This window comes from Dunckerocampus dactyliophorus, chromosome 16 (assembly GCF_027744805.1).
Source record: "Dunckerocampus dactyliophorus isolate RoL2022-P2 chromosome 16, RoL_Ddac_1.1, whole genome shotgun sequence".
NCBI classification, from domain to species: Eukaryota; Metazoa; Chordata; class Actinopteri; order Syngnathiformes; family Syngnathidae; genus Dunckerocampus; species Dunckerocampus dactyliophorus.
This window is the reverse complement of record NC_072834.1, coordinates 13423866-13442965: the sequence shown is the minus strand read 5'-3', so window position 1 is coordinate 13442965 and position 19100 is coordinate 13423866. Positions and strand designations below refer to the sequence as shown.

General features: G+C 44.4%; 4 protein-coding genes across 7 annotated transcripts; 2 read left to right on the top strand and 2 right to left on the bottom strand.

The window, feature by feature from the left end:
* Window positions 1–243: 243 nt before the first annotated feature.
* LOC129168702 (uncharacterized) lies at window positions 244–7767 on the top strand. 3 transcript variants are annotated; one of them, XM_054754263.1, is made up of 10 exons: window positions 244–324; window positions 1205–1329; window positions 2736–2860; window positions 3652–3952; window positions 4459–4509; window positions 5973–6023; window positions 6334–6440; window positions 6506–6928; window positions 6996–7226; window positions 7299–7767. In XM_054754263.1, exons 4-10 carry the CDS (start codon window positions 3652–3654, stop codon window positions 7581–7583), a joined length of 1449 nt encoding a protein of 482 aa, XP_054610238.1. In that variant the 5' UTR covers window positions 244–324; window positions 1205–1329; window positions 2736–2860; the 3' UTR covers window positions 7584–7767. The 3 variants fall into 3 exon arrangements, with proteins under 3 accessions (XP_054610238.1, XP_054610239.1, XP_054610237.1); XM_054754264.1 differs by lacking the exon at window positions 2736–2860; XM_054754262.1 differs by lacking the exon at window positions 1205–1329 and having other exon boundaries at window positions 246–324.
* On the bottom strand, window positions 7607–8861 carry rnasekb (ribonuclease, RNase K b). Its single transcript, XM_054754276.1, has 3 exons — window positions 8658–8861; window positions 8055–8137; window positions 7607–7969 (listed from the first exon to the last, which is right to left on the bottom strand). Exons 1-3 carry the CDS (start codon window positions 8733–8735, stop codon window positions 7825–7827), a joined length of 306 nt encoding a protein of 101 aa, XP_054610251.1. The 5' UTR covers window positions 8736–8861; the 3' UTR covers window positions 7607–7824.
* Window positions 8319–13122, top strand: c16h17orf49 (chromosome 16 C17orf49 homolog). 2 transcript variants are annotated; one of them, XM_054754272.1, is made up of 6 exons: window positions 8319–8851; window positions 10781–10875; window positions 11249–11350; window positions 11430–11659; window positions 11734–11838; window positions 12739–13122. In XM_054754272.1, the coding sequence occupies exons 1-6, from the start codon at window positions 8783–8785 to the stop codon at window positions 12801–12803; spliced, it is 666 nt and encodes a 221-aa protein (XP_054610247.1). In that variant the 5' UTR covers window positions 8319–8782; the 3' UTR covers window positions 12804–13122. The 2 variants fall into 2 exon arrangements, with proteins under 2 accessions (XP_054610247.1, XP_054610248.1); XM_054754273.1 differs by lacking the exon at window positions 8319–8851 and adding an exon at window positions 8875–9265.
* LOC129168705 (PABIR family member 2) lies at window positions 13055–19095 on the bottom strand. Its single transcript, XM_054754274.1, has 8 exons — window positions 18292–19095; window positions 18066–18144; window positions 17953–17999; window positions 17650–17707; window positions 14313–14377; window positions 14185–14240; window positions 14029–14108; window positions 13055–13946 (listed from the first exon to the last, which is right to left on the bottom strand). The coding sequence occupies exons 1-8, from the start codon at window positions 18378–18380 to the stop codon at window positions 13809–13811; spliced, it is 612 nt and encodes a 203-aa protein (XP_054610249.1). The 5' UTR covers window positions 18381–19095; the 3' UTR covers window positions 13055–13808.
* Window positions 19096–19100: the final 5 nt, after the last annotated feature.

The following is a 19100-nucleotide window of genomic DNA, read 5'->3' as shown; positions in this document are numbered from 1 at the left end:
GCCACACATATGTGCTGACTTGATGAGGATTTGATGAGCTGAGCATTCATAAATAGGACTTTTTTTTTCTTTCCCCTCCCTGCGGCGCCCCCTGGAGAATGCCGCGCTGGGCAATTGGCCCTGTGGCCCATAGCTAGAACCGCCACAGGATAAGCGGCATAGAGAACTGGATGGATGCATATGGATCGGCCGATATCAGTACTTCCGGTGCGGGGCGAGGGCAGTTCTTTTGCGCACGCGCGTCATCCATCGAAAGTGCGGGCTGATCTTCCATGTCTCCCGCGGATTTCATTATATGGAAGTGTGTCGAACTCTGCGAGTGATGTGAGTATGAATACGGTAAACTGTATTAAATGTTGCCTGTGTTCTGAGTTATTTGCTGCTGCCCACATTGAAGACCTCATCACTTTGGTCTCGTATGTTTTCGGTATACTTGAAGTTTGCACACAGTGCATGTTTTCCCTACGTTGTAAGTCGTCGTCGTATCTTCTTGTGGACAGGAACGTATAGTCATAGGACTCCGTGTGGACTTTTACAAACACGAAGTAAGTTAATTTTCGTGCAGACAGGACTTAACTTATATGTGATCGTATGGATTTTTTAATTAATGAACGCAAATAATCATGAGCATACGGATCGCCTCACAACACTACTTTCGCTTCGCGGATCGGGCACTTCATTACACAATAGAACCGAAAACTGAGAAATACCATCTATCCAAACATATCTCCTTAGCAAATGCTTTAGTCTGTACGGAGCCCCGGAGGGGGCCATGGAGACAGAATTGAATTTATCAACGACAATTCTTCAAATTACCCAATTTTTTTAAAAAGAATTTTCCCAAAGTCTTTGCTGTAGTATGAACAAGAGAAGGTCATTGATGAGTGAGGTGAGTTTTGTGGTTCTTCTCTTTACAGAACGCTTCTACTGAAAGTACATGTTACATAACTGAATTTATTCAACAACAGTCGTAATAAAATTCCCAAAAATATTTGAAAAAGCACATTTTCAAAAGTAATTGCTGTAGTAATACAAGGAGGGAGTCACTGATGTGTGAGGTGAGTTTTGTGGTCCTATACGTTACAGAAGTGAATTTATTAACAACCTAATAAAAATTGCCCTAAATTATGTAAAAGTCCCTTTTCACAAACTTGTTGCTTCATATATATATATTTGTAGCCAATGACATCATCTATTTTTTCAGAACAGCCAATAGATACTTACCTGTCTTACTGAGGAGTTGTCAACATTGATGCCAACCGCCATAATACAGAAGAAGAAGAAGAAGAAGGCATTTGTAGACGACCCCTGCACTCCGGTCTTGCAAAAGTTTGTTTGTTTTTTTTCTTCTCCATGCCCCGCCCGCCCGTAAGTCTGTGTTTTTTCAGGGGCAAAAGAAACTTAAAATAATTTATGGAACCAAGAAGAAGGCTTATATTTGATCCACTTGCACCGTGGATATGATATAAGAAAGAAAACGATCGTACATGTAAGCTTATCCCAGCCCCCCACGTTTTTCACTTGATGAAAGTTAGTAGCCGAACACTGGTTTAAACATGTTAACTGAGTAGAAACACTTGATGTGTCTTCAACCAATCAGCCTTCGTCACCACAGCCCGTCTCTCATTGGTTATTTGAACTTCGCTGAAAGGAGAAGTGGCTGGGAGAAACTATTTCTGTGAAAACTTTTTGTTTTACCCGGATAGCAGTGGCAGTTATAGCTTCAGGCCATACGGGCAGTAAGTCCTATTTATTTGTGTTCAGCGCTCAGTTGCTCATCAAGTCAGGATGTGTGGCAGATGGGCGTGCCATTCCGCAAACGGTTCTACACCTGGCAGTGACATGTTGGCCAAGCCGATTTGTACTACTACCTGCATGTGAAATCTATGTTGTCCGGCTGTTACAGAGCGTGAACATCAGGCCCCAAAATTTCTACAATACATGTGAAATATATGTCACACCCCCCACTCCCAAAAAAGGTTAAGATTTGCGAAATTACAACATAATCGATCTTTTATTTCCCCCTAATGTCATCATATCCATGGTGCAAGTGGGTAAATTATAAACCCTCTTTTCTTGGTTCCTTAAAAAGTTATTTTAAATTTTATTTGGCCACTGAAATGCAGATTAAAGCATTTGCTAGCAAGATATGTTTGGATGGGGGAAAAAAAACTAGCTGAATCCTCTAGCCCAGTGGTCCCTAACCTTTTTTGATCCACGGACCGGCTTGTGTTCCCACAAATCTCCCGCGGACCGGGGGGTGTTAGTACATTATAGCGATGTAATTTATATTATTTAATATGTATTGTGTAAAACTAAGACATGAATAACATCAAATTAAAAGCACAAAATGAATGGCGACCCACCATCCACCAGTTCAAGTTCCAGCCAAGTTTTTCCAGAGAGATGATTACATGGCTGTTTGACATGTGTGGTACAAGGCAGTGTGCTAGCATGAATTAACTTGAGACAAATGTGCACATTAGCACTCAATAAGTCATCAAAACTTACCTTTATGCATTCCCACATAGTATCAGCATTTGACACCAAATATGAGGTGAAAGAAAAATGGTAAAAATACAGTAGTAGTCTATCTGTGCGGCATGAGATCAAGTTAGCACACGCACAATGGACATGCGTCAAGTGAGACGGATGTAACAGAGAGAATCTGGCCACTTTTCAAAATAAAACAAAAAAATGTGAAATAATGGAAATTGTTTTTTCTTTCTGTGCAGCCCGGTACCGGGCCGCGGCCCCGGGGTTGGGGACCTCTGCTCTAAATCAGGGGTCGGCAACCCGCAGCTCCGGAGCCGCATGCGGTTCTTCAGCCTCCTTGTTGTGGCTCCCTTCGCCGAGCACGGTGATTTTTTTTTTTTTTTTTTTTTTTTTTTACACAGAAGTACGGGAAATATGCATTTTCGAAAACAACGTGAAATATCCGACTCACCGCAAGTCCGTTAGTGTATGCAGTGAGTCTCACTGGAGATGAAAAAAAAGAAAAGTGAGGGAGTTTTGAGTTGAGTCTGAAACAAGTTACTGCACAGTAAAATAAAACTATATAATTAACGAAAGCATAGTAATTTGTTTTATAACGAGAAGCACACTGTCGCTATGTGCTTGGAGCACGTGACACGCTAATCGCAGAGGTGGCGACTCGGGGAGAGGCAGATAGGCGGAGCTGACTGTGCATTGACCACTTGTGACTGCTGTGAGGGGGGGCAAAATGCTGTGTAATGTTTTGCGACCCCAAACTTTTTTTTTTTTTTTTTTTTTCTGGAAGAAGAAGCAAAATGGGCTCTTTGGATGCTTAAGGTTGCCAACCTCTGCTCTAGATTAATCCACCATTGCACTCTGCTTATGGTTGTTTACAATCAAATATCACTACATTTGATGTGTTGTATTGTATTTATGCATGTATATTATACATTAGAGCCCCACCCATATGGGATTTTTGAAGCCGATACAGATATCGGGGGCTGAAAATAGCTGGTATCCGATATATGGGCTGTATGTGTATGTACTGTCTGTGCAGTATGAGTTGGTTTAACCTTGACTGCTACTTGAGTGACCGCCTCCTCCATTTCCTCCAGTTGTGTTTTTTGCTCATGGTAGCATCACAGCAAATATGAAAATGCTTCTTTTTGTGCTCAGATGTTCAAAATCCATGGAATACCCTGGAAGAGGACTCTGACCAGCATCCTGGAGGAGCTTAGCAATGACCAGCTTCAAAAACTCTTGGAGCACCATCTAGACAAAATCCCTCAAAGTCGGAAGGAGTCCTTGTCCCGTGATCACCTGTCTCAGTTGATTGTGGAGCATTACGGCGAGGAGAAGTCCATCAACCTCATCCAAAAAGCCATGAAGGACATTCCCAGGAAGGATGAGGCAGTCATGTCTCTGCTCCTCCCCTATGTCCACAACGTCAAGGAGATGAAGCGGAAGCGAGCTGAGGGTGAGTTGCCACTGTTGCTTCACCTGCTCAACCCTATTTACCCGATGGGAACCTTGGTCTAGACCCTTCAAGAACCTAGTTCTAAGTCCTAGTACTTCTAGTTGTACAACCTACATGAATTCAGTTCTACGAGTTCTCGACCCTCAAAGTACCTAGTTCTACACCCTACAGGAACCCACTTCTTCTGCTGTAGGTTCTACACACTGCATGACCGTAGCTCTACACCCTACATGAACCCAGTTCAACCTAGGGTAGCACGTACAAGTACCTTGTACTACTAGTTCTAGACCCCAGTATTACTAGTGCTGCACACTATATCAACCTACCAGCAGTTATAGACCCTAGTATCACAAGTCTACAATACTATGTGAACCTAATTCTTCTAGTTCTGGACCCTCAAAGAACCTACTTGAACTAGTTCTACACCCAACAGGAGCATATTTCTACAACCCACATGCACAAAATAATTTTTCCCCTGACTCAGCCCTTTTCACCTTCATTTCCAGCGAGGAAGCTCAAGAAGAACGACACAACGACGCAAAGGAAAACTTCAGCAGGTAACTACTAGAGATACCCTGATCCACATTTTTTGGCTTCCAATCCGATTTGATTTTTTGTTTATATGTATAGTCTTGCCGCTCCTATCCGGTGCAGTTCTTTTTTTTTTTTTTTTTTTTTTTTAAATTAATGAATTTATTTATTTAAATAAGCTTTTGTTACAAACATGAATTTGTGGAATTGAATAATGGTTATGAAAATAGCTCTTCAAAGCCTTAAATATAATGCAACCAAAGTATTGATGAATTTACTTTTTTATTACACACCATGATCAACAATATTGTTTACCTTTTCTAACAAACCTCTGTGAGCCAGGTCCAATAAAAGTTCATCCAATAACAGAAAAAATTGGGGAAAAAATGAGCGTGTAAAATACTTGTATGGTAGGACTAATCATTTGACATGCTTATAAATCAATTTGTGGTGTGATTTAGAGTATATGACATTTTTTTTTAACAAACTCTCTTCAATGCAATAGTCATTTATTGACTGTCCCTGCTACAAACAACCAGTAGTTAGTGCGGCACTTCCTGTGCGAGCTCCCCGCACCATGACACAGCATTCCGGGCACAGTGAGAGGGAACTACCGCTGGAGCTACGGAGCCGAACAGCCAACATCCAACGTGAAACTAACTTCACCACAGTAGATCGCGGACATGTATGCATGGTGGCTTCTTGTGTGAGGCGGGAGTCAAGTGGCAAACACCTTTTGAGGCGCATTACCGCACCTACCATGTTGGAGTGTGGCCCAGCGTTACGAACGTTAGACAGTAACCAGATCAGCCCGATCTTGTGGCGGAAGCCGATTTTATCCAATCTTCAAAATACAGCGAATCGGCAGCCAATCCCGATCCTGAAGATCGGATCGGGACATCCCCAGTAGCTACTACTATTCCTCCTACTACAGGCGGTCTTCCAGTTATGTACGACTTCCGTACCTAAACTGATCCTAGTTGTAATAGTTGTAGGTCCTCTCAGACCTCCCAGAACTACAAGTAGACTCGACACAAACATACAATAGTTATACCAGTTGTAAACCCAGGACCTTAGTTACACCCTAGAACTACTAATCTGCACCCTATATGAACCTAGTTCTACACTCTTTTCATAGACTCAACCCTTTTCAACCTCCCCTAACCCAGTGAAGATCGAGAATGCCATGATGACAGTAGGCCTACCTACTACTATTCCCACTACTGCAGGTGGTCCTCTGGTTATGTACGAGTTCCGTACATAAACTGATCCTAGTTCTAATATTTGGAGGCCCTACGTGATCCTAGTTCTACAAGTCTAGGCCCTAGCAGATCGTAGCCCTAGACCCCACTGCAATCTAGTTCTAGACCCTACATGAACCTACAGTAGATCTACTTGTTCCAGACCCTACAAGAACCTAGTTTTAGTTGTACACCCTACATGAAGAAAGTTTTTCCACTGACTCAATCCTTTTCGCCTTTGTCGGCAGCGAAGAAGGTCAACATGAACGCCATGACGACAAAGGAGGAAATTTCAGCAGGTACGTATATACTCCTTGTACGTCTAGGCCCTATGAACCTAGTTCTACTAGTTTTACACCTTCCCTAACCAAGGGAGGAAAATTGAGAATGCCACAATAACACAGAAGAAAACTTCAGCCTACTTTGCTCCTACTTTGTCTACATCCTACATGAACCTTGCTCAACCAGTAATACACCCTATTTCTAGACCCTACCACGACCTAGTTTTAGACCCTTGTACTACTAGTTCTAGACTCTCCAAGACCTTTTTCTACACCCTTCAAGGAGGAGGGGGGGGGTCATCAAAAGCTGATGTTTGTGTGTCTAAAGATGTGTCCCCGAGGCATCATGCTGAGAAAATAGGAAGGTCCACTGCTGATGATGAAGATGGGTCAAGAGGTTTGCAGGACTTACTGGCGGCCTCTGTGCAGTCATGGGTGAGTTTGGGTCCTTTGGGGCAGTCTCTTAAATGTGGGCTTGTCCAATGAAGTTTGCGTTCCAGAGAATGAGCATCCAGGACCTGAAGAGGGGCGACCAGCTGGCCGGCAAGGCTATCGTCTGCAAGGTGGTCAAAAAGACAGCTTTGCTCACGTATGAGACCAAAGACAAGGCAACAAAATGTTTCTTCTGCCTGGGCGTGACTGACGAGACGGACAGTGTCAAAGTGATGGTGTACGGAGAACAGCGCTACCAGGAGCTCAAGGAGGGCAACTACTTCCTCTTCCGAGATGTCCTGGTGGAAAGCGACATTCTCAAGCTGACCAGTCGCAGCAGCATATCCCGGACCACTGCCTTCCCTGTTCCTGAGCGGCTGGAGATGGAAGCTTGCTCGCTGCTCTCCCCCCAGTGTACACTTTGCTCCATCGCGCAGGCCAAGATGGCAGCAGACGGTACCTTTGTGAGCGTCACAGGCACTGTGATAGCGGTGAGTGGAGAACACCAAGAGAGTGACTGCAAACGATGCAAATATTCTAGTTTCTTCTTGTGCTCAGATCGGGTCACTCGGACACGTGCTCTCCAAGGTTGATGACCAGGAGAAAGTATTCCAAGAGTTGACGCTGAGGGACGGAGCAGACTCCATTGCTGTCTGCTTGTGGGAGGCCGCCATCGGGCATCTGGACAGGCTGTCGCTGGGGGACGTGGTCAGGGTAACCAACGTCAAGAAGAAGTGCTTTTCTGGGGACGCAACACTCAGCTCCACTGTGTTCACCAGAATCTTCAAGGTCAAACTTTGCTGTTGCTCTTGACAAGGCCGGCTTTGCAGTTCTGCTTTAATCAGTCTTCTCGCCCCGTAGGATAAATCCACGCCTCACCTTGCAGTCCTCTTGGTCGGAATCGAGAGACTCGACATGGCGAAGATGCGCCTCGACGCCAAAGTAGACGATCAGGTGCTGACACTGATGGCCGACCCGGGTCTCGTGGCAGAGGCCTGCGGCGAGCAACTGGACGAGCAATTTGAAGACAAACTTCTCAACAAACTTCCTCTGTCAGCCAATGTAGAGCTAGCAGGAAATTACGTCAAGGCCATGAAAACCACCACACATCCTATAATCTGTAATTCTTCAAGTGTACACGTTTGATACGATGCAAAAAAAGGCAAATGTTCTCTTTCTCTCACGTCTTTATTTGCACACCAACACTTCAATGCACAACTTATTTTGACATCCACACTTCCTGTCATGTTTTTAAATGGAACATTTCATCACAAGGTTGAGGAATGATGACATCAAACATTTACACAAAAAATAAATAATGTGACACGTCCTTCCCTGGCTGCCTTCACCCAATCAGCTTGTCGTTCCGGGAGAGGGGACAGGTTAATTATGTGACCATGTACTCCTGGCGTTTGTTGAGGCGGACCTGGCACAGCGAGACGGCGCCTACAGCCACATAGACAGCCGCGGCAATGAAGCAGTTGATGCCCACTTGGCTGTACAAACTGTAGATGTTCTGAGGAGGGTTTTTGCTGGGTGGAGACAACCAACATGTCAACAATGGTCGCTGGAGAGCAGGGCTGTGATGTTACTTGATGTTTGTTGGGAACAACTCACTCATTGCGAATGTCCTCTTCAGTAAATGGGACGTCCTCGATGAGCACAGCTGACTTGGCGCTGAAGAAAATTCCCAACATGGCCTGCAACATGGACATAAGAAGACAATAAGTGTAGAGTTCCAATGTTAGAGTCACAGATACATTTACGTGTAAACCACCTTGTACAAAGCACAGGGTAAAGTAAGTTTTTTTAAAAATTACAGGACTTTTATTTTGACATACCACAAACACTTCCTGTTCTGTCACATGAAGACAAAAAAAATCACATGATATGACGGAAAAACATGACGAAAACGGTTCCTCGTTATTGTCTTACATTTACAGATATACTTTATATCCACGAAGTAATGGGAATAGTGAAGTATGTGATACAGCTCATACGGTTGAGTAGGGATCCGTCTACACAACGGAGGTCAACATACTGTATGTAGGGGCTTTCACAAATTACTTTTTCTTAATGAATCGTTACTAAAATGCGTATGGTCGAGCTGCTCTGAACTGAAGATAATTACATTTTTCATCATAACAAGCAAGACATAGCAACACCGACGGCTACTAGCTCCACCAGGAAATAGTCGCATCCTGGCGTTACGTCTCTTACCAGCATAATGACCCCCCAGATGCTGATCACAATGCCGCATGCGGCCATCTTTGGCCCGCAGAACAGCAACGACGGCATTGTTTCCGCGGTCTGTAGGCTTCTTTTCTTTGATCCAGTAAGACAAAATGGCTAAAGACGGACGACAGCCGACGAAGAGGCGGTCAGCTGATACCTGTTTCACTCGACTCCACTCGGTGAGACTCGACAACCAAATCGTCACCAACAAAGCGACCAATGAAAATGTCAGACGATAGACGCCCCGCCTCTTTATATAGAAAACTAACCAATGGCGTTGCGCTTGTAACTGCTGCCTCGCTTTGTTGTATTGACGCGTTAAGGTTTTCCTTGAGTATATTGCTTGTTCTGTCATTTCAGTGCAGGTATGGTGTAAAATCGGATATATATTCATCCAAGGCGTAGGTTGTTTGTTTTAGAGGTCGTACATGCTTCTCAATGGAAACGCTAATATTTGGTTGCTAGCCCGCGTCAACTCAAGTAACTTCGGATAGCAGCTAGCTCTGCTAGCTCATGTGACGGTTGGAGAAACGAGCAAGTTTGGGGAAAAATAACAACCTTTTTTTTTAGACATGACGTCTGCCTCTGCTAAGGTAAGTTCTCAGCTGGTTTTCGTGACTAAATGGAAGATTCAACTTACGAAAATTGAATAAATAAATTGAATACATTGACGTGTTTTTTTTGTTTTGTTTTTACAATGAACGTGTGCACTTTATGTGAAGTGCTGCACCACTGTTTAGCGGCGGCTGGATCTGTGTGGTTTATTGTTACATTGGTATATTTATATGCTGTTATTTTATTAACTAACAAAAATATCACATCGGGTAGTACGTTCTTGGATTTAGGAGGGCTCCGGGGATAAAAAGCCAAAGGATTTGAATGAAAGCCAATGGTAGTTTAGCCAGAAGGAGTTATTTTGCATTGTTGTCTTCATTTTGATCAAACAAGTGTATGTAGTAAAAGGGAATAATTGCATCATTTTGTTGATATTGTTACATTGTCTTATACTGTTGTATTTATGTATTGTAAAATTGTTTACAATTATTATAAACAATGTCTAAATTTATATATACATACATACATGCGCACAACACACAGTTACATGCACACATACATAAATACTTGCACACATTCCCTTTATTTATTGCCATTATTCCACTCAAAAGCTTTCATAGATTGTAGATTCAGGGCTCACAATTTAAACAATGTCAAGTATTTATTTGGTCATGTTTGCATAATTTGGGCTTCCACCTCATAAAGCCCACAAAAACAGGAATGAAAAAAATACAATACTCACAAAAAAATGACAATTTACCTCTCAGTTTTTGCCGAAAAAAGAAGAAATAAGGATCACATCAAAACAATCAGAATACTTTAGTATTCTAATCTTTTTTCATTCCTGTTTTTGTGGGTTTCATGAGCCAGTTGCTAGTTTGCCTAAAATATTTGTCCTGTGTTTTATTCTTGTTATAGATGAAATTAAGGGCAAAATTACAGAATCCAAACTTTCAAGTGAAAGGTATTGGTATGAGTAGCAGTATGTTGGCCTTGCATTTACTTATTGGGTCAATACCAGAGTTTGCAGTAGCACCCACCCCTACCACCCCCCCTAATTCAGGACAGATTGGATTGGCTGGAACAGGGGTGTCCAAAGTGCGGTCGCTTATTTCCGGCCCACGGCTCGTTTTTTTTTTTTTTTTTTTTTTATTGGCCCTCTGCATATTGTAAAAATAAAATGTTGTTCATGAGATGTATTGTTAGATATTACGCTAAATAGCTGCGTCACCAATAACACAAAGATAAGAGGGGGATGTTTTGTTCAGATAGCTTAGCATATACGTACTGTAGTGTAATGACCTACATTGAATTGCTTTTATCATCTTTAATGCACAGAATGTACCAAAGTCCCAAGCCCCCACCCGACCCTCGCCGCATCCTTTCATTTTTCTGTAATTTTTCTGCGGCCCTCTGTAAAAGTTTGGACGCCCCAGGGCTACAATAGACTGTGCTTAAATGCTCTAAATCTATCCTATTAAGGCACTCGCTGCTGTCATGCTGTCCTCCGTTCACGAGACGCTTATGTTTCAAATGCTCCTTCCTCACTGCAGGTTGGCGAGATCTTCTCTGCGGCTGGAGCAGCTTTCAGCAAACTGGGAGAGCTGACCATGCAGCTGCACCCCGTGTCCGACAGCAGCCCCGCAGGGTGAGCCCCCGTCACGCTGACACCAACCAGCATGGCTTCCTCTAAGCCCTAGGTTCCCTAAGTAGGGTATGCATACTCCCTGGGTGACGCCAGTTGTGATAGGGGGTACGTGAATAAAAATGAAAAACAATTGGCGCCTAACACCCACAATTACGAGTGTGCGTGAACGCCTCACGGCACGAGGAGAACGGAGCAGAAAGGAGACGGTGCATGAAGTTGTTCACTATTTCAAGTTAATTCAGATAAAAAGGTTTATGTTTTTAAGTGTGCAGGAGTAGGGGGTACACGGATTCAGGTCAAATGTCTGAAGTACACGACTAAAAAGTTTGGGTACCACTACTCTTTAGTGCTTTGCTAACGCCTTCCTCCTCAGGGCCAAATGGACGGAGACTGAGATCGACATGCTGCGCTTGGCTGTACGGCGGTTTGGAGACGACCTCAACAACATCAGCAGCGTGATCAAGGAGCGCACCGTGTACGTGGTCCATGGGTTCGTGCATGTCCGCAGTGAAAGCGTTAAATGTGTGTAAGCATGTGCATTGTGCCTTGTGCAGCGCTCAGATCAAGAGCACGGTCAAAAGGAAGCTGTATGAGGACAGCAGAGTGCCCATTTCCTCCGAATCGCCCAAGAAGACGCCAAAGAAGACTGCTGTCGCCGCGACACCCGCACCTGCTCCCACTGCGCCCGCCATGATCCCTGTTCCTGCTTCGCAGGTTGTCGTGGCAACAGGAATGCAAAGCGGCGTCTCCCTGGCACCACCCATAAAGAAGCAGAAGACGGCAGGTGAATGACAATTGTGTGACAGCTGGGCGGGGCCTGCATCTTGTCTGCAAGTTGACGTGACTTTCTGTCTCCAGACGTGACGCTGAGCGCGCTCAATGACTCAGACGTGAACAGCGACTTGGTGGACATCGAAGGACTTGGCGACGGCGCCTCCAGCAAGAAGCTCAACTTTGACCAAGGTGAACTTCAGTACGCTGCATCCACTAGGGGGCGTGGCCTGTGCTGTTTGGGTGCGCTCACACTTGTTTGCTCCGGTTAAAACAAAACTCTAGTTCATTTGCTCTACTGGTACCATTTCTTATGGTCAAGTGTGGACACAGTCTAGGATGAAATAGGCGGACTAGCAAGCTTAGTCTGACTTAGTCCAGGACCGAGACCCATTTCTCAGGCTGTCTTGGCCCGCCTGTTTGGTGGCACCATAGAATACAATGTACAATTGAAGCGCAACTTTATGTATATGCTTATCTCAGCATTATTCGGTCCGCTGACAAAGTGTGAACGCTAACCAAGTCGCACTGAAGTAGATACAAGTATATTTTTTACATTTTTGGTCTAAGTATCTAAGGGTGTGTTCACTTCCGTCCATTTGCTCTGCTAACACGTTTCGTAAGGTTGAGTGTGGACACAGTCCAGGACCAAATAGGACGGGACCAAGCAGGCGGTGGTAGAAACAAAAGGCCTATAATTGTATGACCCGGAAGACGTTGTGTTGTTTGGGAGGCATGGGTTTCTTCAGACAATGTACACGTCACGTGTGCCGTTCAATCATGGCGTGACTTTATACATGTGTAACTGAGAGCATGGTTTGGTCCACGTACTAAAATACAAACGCGAACGCTAAAGAAACCGCACTTCGTGTTCATGACACCAAAACGCGTTAATCTTATTGCAACGTCATTTTCACTTGTCTTTTATAGTTATTTATCCATGACGGCAGTATGACAGAATTTAGAGTATTTTCATTTTTTTACTTTTTTTTTTTTGTCATGTTCACTTGAAGTGCACACCAAGTAATTTAAATTTTTGCTCCAGACCAGACTACCGACTAGAAACTTAAAACATTTATGTCATCTTCTCAGAGAGCCTCAGCCTGGACTCCAGCCTCATCATGAACTCCAGTGACCTCCCGCTGCTCTCCCGCTGACCTTCCACATAAGAGTCAGGCCCCTCTGTGGTGACCCATTTCACATAACAGATGAACAATGATGTATTTATAAAAAAAAAAGTAATTGCATACATTTGCAAGTACTTGTTCAACATGTCAATATAGCACAAAATCAGCATTTCCCACATAATTTCACAGTCGCATCTCACTAGTTAACGTTTGTGACTGTTGACGTGCGCGTGATGTTGCTAGGATCCGCTCTAAAAGTACCATAAAAAACGAGTTGTGACAAGTGCTGCTTTTTGTTGACTTTTATTGACCTTTTATCAACATTGCATAAAAGTACATTTTGTTCTTATTTCCTTCTTGTGAAAGTCTTTTCTTTTACAAGTGAAATGTCGAATACTTCAAGCCGTGACCATGACGACCGTCACGCCTAATTTGGTCAGCTCTTGTTGCCATGGAAACATCAAATATGAGGTTGAAGCTGGCAAACCGACAGGAAGCGGAAATCCAAAATGGAGGAAAGAGGAAGTCCAGAAATAAGCTAATGATGCTGAGGTCGTCTTTGGCTTCAAAGAAAAGTTGTACATGTGCAAATCCTTCACTTCAAGGTGAGAAACAACGATGACTCCATCAGCTTAGCATGTTCACCCTCATGAGCACACCAGCGCAACAACGCGTCCTTTCATCATGTGTGGACGTTCTTGGCTTTGAGGCCGTGTTGGATGATCGCGTTGATGCTGTCAACATTTTGTCATGGGGGGGGGGGGGGGAAGGTGTCCACTCTGACGCCTAAAAAGCATCCAGTTGGTTTTGAAGTGCAAAACAGTTTGAACAACTTGGACTGTGTGACCGACCAATACCGCTGGAAGGTCAAAGGTTAAAAAAACAAAGAATTCAGTCTGTACATGCGAAACAAAGATGGTCGCCGCTCGTTCGTATGTTGCTTCTTCTTGGCTAAAGAAGCGGTGAAGGTCGCTCTAAGGCACTTCCATGGCTGCGGGCTCCGCCCACTTCTTTAGCGGCTTCCTCTGGATATGGTCAAGGTGAGACAGGATGCGGAGGAGGGCCATTGGTGCGGGGGGAGGGGGAGGTTAATGCGCCGAGTGCTGGTGGGGTGAGAACGGAGATGACTGAGAACTGGTGGCAACCCTGGGGGCAGAGTCTGCAGGTGAGGCGCTGGGGGTTGGGGGGGAGATTTTTGTTAACGTTTTGGACTTTTCAGTTTATGGAGAAGCGTGCTAATTGGTCGTCACCTGACCGCGTAGCTGCTGTGGTGGATGGAGTCTAAGACGCCAGTAACAAAAAGCTTCTTGGGTGGACCGTCTGACTCCACCCCCCCTGAAAGACACAATGACCTTATTTGACAAAAAAACAACTAAATGTGAAAGAATGTTCAAACAATCGAAGACGTTACCTTTCCTCTTGAGTGGCGTTAAGGCGGGCCATCTGATACTCGCTCCACCCACAGGTCTGTTGGACAATCATGAAGTGAGTGACAGAGCACAGCAACGTCACCTTGAGCTCTTTGTTACTCTCGTGTACCTGAACCTCCTACTGGGACTCGGTGACGAGTTTGGCGTGATGGCGCTGTCCTGCGAGCGAACCCACTGATGAAGACACGGATGATGCAAACAGATATTACTAACTATACTACAGTACTACTTAGGGGTGTAACGATTCATTCACTACATCGATGCATAGATTTCTACGATTAAACTGCATTGATCTGGGTCCTTAAGTTTCCATTCAGGACGACATATACAGTATATCGATCTAACATAGCTTAAAAGGTAAACAATCGAATGAATCAATACTAGGAAATAATGCATTGGATTTGAGGACGGCAGGCTTTATATGGATGTTTGTTTTTTTAGCACTTCTAATGATAGAGACGTTAAACATTACTCGATTCAGTCTGCCTGTCTGTGACGGCATCGTCTTCCGGGTATGTGGTGGTCATGGGAGCTGTAATGGACATGTGAAACAGTTGGTTCGCTTCTTCTTACGCTGAGCCGTACAGACATATATAGACGCCGCATCGAGCGCTGAGCCGTACGTCAATGTTGCCGCGATATTGGATGTGTCAAGGCTGCGCTGTAAATGAGTACAAGCAAATGTAAATCATGAACGTAATAAAGTGCCTTTCTACATAGAAATTTACGTTCATGCATTCACACACGCACGATCAAATACATTGTTTTTGTTGCCTGTTTCCCAAGTATATTAGTGCGTGTGTGAATGCATAAACGAGAGAAAGTAACTTCAATTTCATTCTAAAAAGGCGCTTTATGACAGTAAGTACATTTAATTGTACTAATTTACAGCGCAGCCGTGACACATCCAACATAGCCTTGAAATTTTTCCATATCACAAGCGTTTGATAGACCCACTCGATGCAGCGTCTATGTCTATGGACCCATACGTCAACATCGCCGCCATATTGGATGTGGCAAATCTCAGGGAATAACCTCACACCTTTCATTACCTTTGATAGTATGTACTTGGCCCATAAACTGCATGATTTGGCCATTATTACATCGTTTTGAGAGCATAATTTGCAAACGTTGTGGAAAACGCTGTATTCCCACGTACAATTATTTGTCAATTATGGAAATTAAACAACTTTTCCAGGAAAAGTTGTTTAATTTCCATAATTCCATTCAAAAAGTTAAACTTTCACAGATTATAGATTCAGGGCCCACAATTTAAACGATTTCAAGTATTTATTTGTTTATTTTTACATAATTTGGGCTTCCAGCTCATTAAACCCACAAAAACAGGAATTCAAAAAATTAGAATACTGTGGCAGCCCAAATTTTGCAGGGCATGAATGTTTTAAACTGAGTGTCACACACTAATCATCTACTAAACTCAAATCACCTGCACAGGCTTCCCCAGGTGTCATTAAATTGCTTCAGTTTGGTTCAATTGTCTCATTTCGGTTCAATATGAGGAAGACTGCAGACATGACAACTGGCCAGAAGACCATCATTGATACCCTCCATAGGATGGGTAAGCCACAAAAGTTCATAGCTAAGGAGGCTGGTTGTTCCCAGAGTGCTGTGTCCAAGCATATCAATGGAAAGTCTCGAGGAAGGGCAAAATGTGGCAGGAGAAGATGCACCAGTAAAAGAGATGACCGTGGGCTTCAGCGGATTATCAAACAGGGAAGATTCAAGAATCTGGCAGAGATCCAGAAAGAGTGGAATGAGGCATTCAGACGCAGCCGGGAGATGGGCTACCACTGTCGGGTTCCTTGGGTCAAGCCACTTCTGAACCTGCACCAACGTAGGAAGCGTCTCCACTGGGCCAAGGAGAAGAAGGACTGGACTGTTGGCCAGTGGTCCAAGGTCCTCTTTTCCGATGAAAGTAAAGTGTGCCTTTCATTTGGGAATCACGGTCCAAGGGTTTGGAGGAAGACGGGTGAGGAACAGAACCCAAGCTGCCTGAGGTCCAGTGTGAAATATCCACAGTCCGTCATGATTGATGATGTGCAATGTCCGGTGCAGGTGTTGGTAAACTCTGCTTTCTTAAATCTAAGGTCACCGCAACAGTCTACCAGAATGTCTTAGAGGACTTCATGATTCCTTCTGCTGAGGATCTGTATGGAGATGCAGATTTCATCTTCCAGCAGGACCTGGCCCCTGCCCATACCGCCAGAAGCACCAAAACCTGGTTTGATGCCCATGCCATCACAGTGCTTGACTGGCCCGCCAACTCACCGGACCTAAACCCCATTGAGAATCTATGGGGTATTCTCAAGAGGAAAATGAGGGGCACCAGACCCAACAACAAAGAAGAGCTGACAGCAAGCATCAAGGAAATCTGGGCTTCCATAACTCCCAGACAATGCCACAGGCTGATTGCTTCAATGCCACGTGGCATCGAGGCAGTGATTAAGGCAAAGGGATTCCCAACCAAGTATTGAAGATTGACATATCGTTTTGAAAGCACCATATTTTGATTGATTTGATGTGATCCTAATTTCTTTCTTTTTTTTTTTTCCTGCAAAAACGGAGAAGTAAATGGTAATTTCTTCACAGTATTCTAATTTTTTGAATTCCTGTTTTCATGGGTTTTATGAGCTGGAAGCCCAAATTACATAAAAATAAACAAATAAACACTTGAAATCGTTTAAATTGTGGGCCCTGAATCTATAATCTATGAAAGTTTAACTTTTTAAATGGAATTATGGAAATTAAACAACTTTTCCATGACATTCTAATTTTTTGGAAAGGGTCTGTACATGAAACATGTGAGTCATGAATGTGTATCCCTGACACACACGTTCTGCCAGTGATGGCAGAACAAATGTGCCGTTATGAGATTAGGAATGTGGGATAGCACTAAAACTTGTGCTAGCAAAGTTGTGACTGACACCTAACACCTAATTAAAGACACCATACCACAATAATTTGCTGAGGAATTAGCATAATGTCCCTCACCTTTGGGTGCAAAGTGCAGGTTTGGATTGCACTATTTAAAGTAAATAATCAAGGCAAGCTATTCCACCCTCCGTTCATCCTTATTTTGTATTTATTTTTAACTAACTTTGTTGTACTCATTGATAATGTATTCTTAAGAATGTCAGCATTAGTAATCATTTATACCGGATTACAAAGAACAACGGGAATCTAGGAAACTTCACCTGCACTGTCCACTGTCTAGATATTTCACAGTCACACTGGTTGTATTTTTAGCTAAAAAGTTACTGAATCATTTGTATCCTATCATTCTAAATAAACCAATATCGCCCTTCAATCGTATCGGCAACCACGAATGGTGATACGAATCAAATCGTTATTAAAAGTAATCATTAGTTTGTGCTAACGTGGCCATTGATTTACAATGTGTGTGGCTTAATTTACACCACACTCACCTCGGGGGCGTCCTCTTGCCACTGGCTGCTGGAAGGAACCGAAACCACACCGGAAGCGCTGGGAGACGCACAAAGAAAGTGTTTACACTTTCAGTTAGCGAGCCAGACAAAGCTTCTGCAAGCAAGTGTGACCCCCGCCCAAATATACGCCCAGTAGAACTACGATATGCAAATGAGTGTCTTGTTGTGTCTTGCTGCGCCATGTGACTGGAGATGGCAATAAAAGTGTTGAAAAACAAAAGGACCACCCATCGTAGGCTTCAAAGTGAGTGGCGCAAGTGTGGCGTGCATATGCCTTCTTACCCGAGTCTCTGCAGGTTCCCTCGAAGTGCCGCATCCATATTGTCCTCCTGGAAACACACGTTAGCTGTGGAAACAACCAGGTCTCTCTTTCTCACACACACACACACACAGACCTGTGACGGACAGCTGCAGTTGACCGACACTCGTCTGTATCGGACCGTTACGGTCTGACTGGTCACGGCCATCCGCTCCCTGATGGACACAGAAGAGTCATTGATATAACTTGCTGGTATGAACAACGTGCTTTTCTCATTTTTCTTTGTATGATTTGTGAAAGTGGACTTTTTCATGCATTTAACAACAAATTAGTTTTTATTTAACACTCCCAATAACACTAACCCGACATTCGTTATCATGGGGGCGCTGTTGGACCTGCGTAAAGCCCCGCCAGCTGCGCCTGCGCAATGGTCCACTTCCATCCGTTCCATAGTCCCGGCAGGGGCGGTGCTTCGAACCTGCCTGTAAGTCCTCGTAGGCGGCGACGGGCTCTACTCGAGCCCGCTAGAAGCCTGACCCGCAGGCCTCGATTGCTGCTCACCTCGAGCCGCCAAATCAGCGGTCCGAACGGCGACACTGCCGTCTTCCTATCGCATTGCCGTCCAAAACAAACCCGGTTCCGATCCGACGGCGGTCCTGTCCGTCAGTCAGTCCACGACGTCGCCTATGTAAAACTGCGTAAAAGCCCGTAAGAACGCGAGTCCAGTATCCAAGCAGCCGAGCAAAAGTTCTGGAAGGGCATGCGGCCCCAAGTCACTAGGGAGTCTAGACTGTATCGCCGAACTTTTTTTATCGGGTCCGCACAGACTTTGGGGTTTTAGCCGCGCAGCTAACTTTTGGTGTCCCCGTGACGTGAAGGCGCCACGCAGCTGCCCAAGTGGTGGATCCGGGCCTGTGGTGCTGTACCCGGGAGCAGGCGCTCAGAAGGCCTCCTAAGTATGCTGAACACACTTCCAGAACTTGTTCGGAACCGGCAAATTGAAGTTCAGAAGATTTGGAAGCAACACAATCCTTCAGCAAATACCAGCAATCAGCAGCTATGGAAACAGCGCCCCTGTGTGTTCGCGTAGATAATTGCAGCAAGAGCAGAGGAAAGTTTTTTTTCAGCTTGTGCTGGACAGACACGATCGCTTCTAGAGGCTCGATCTTGG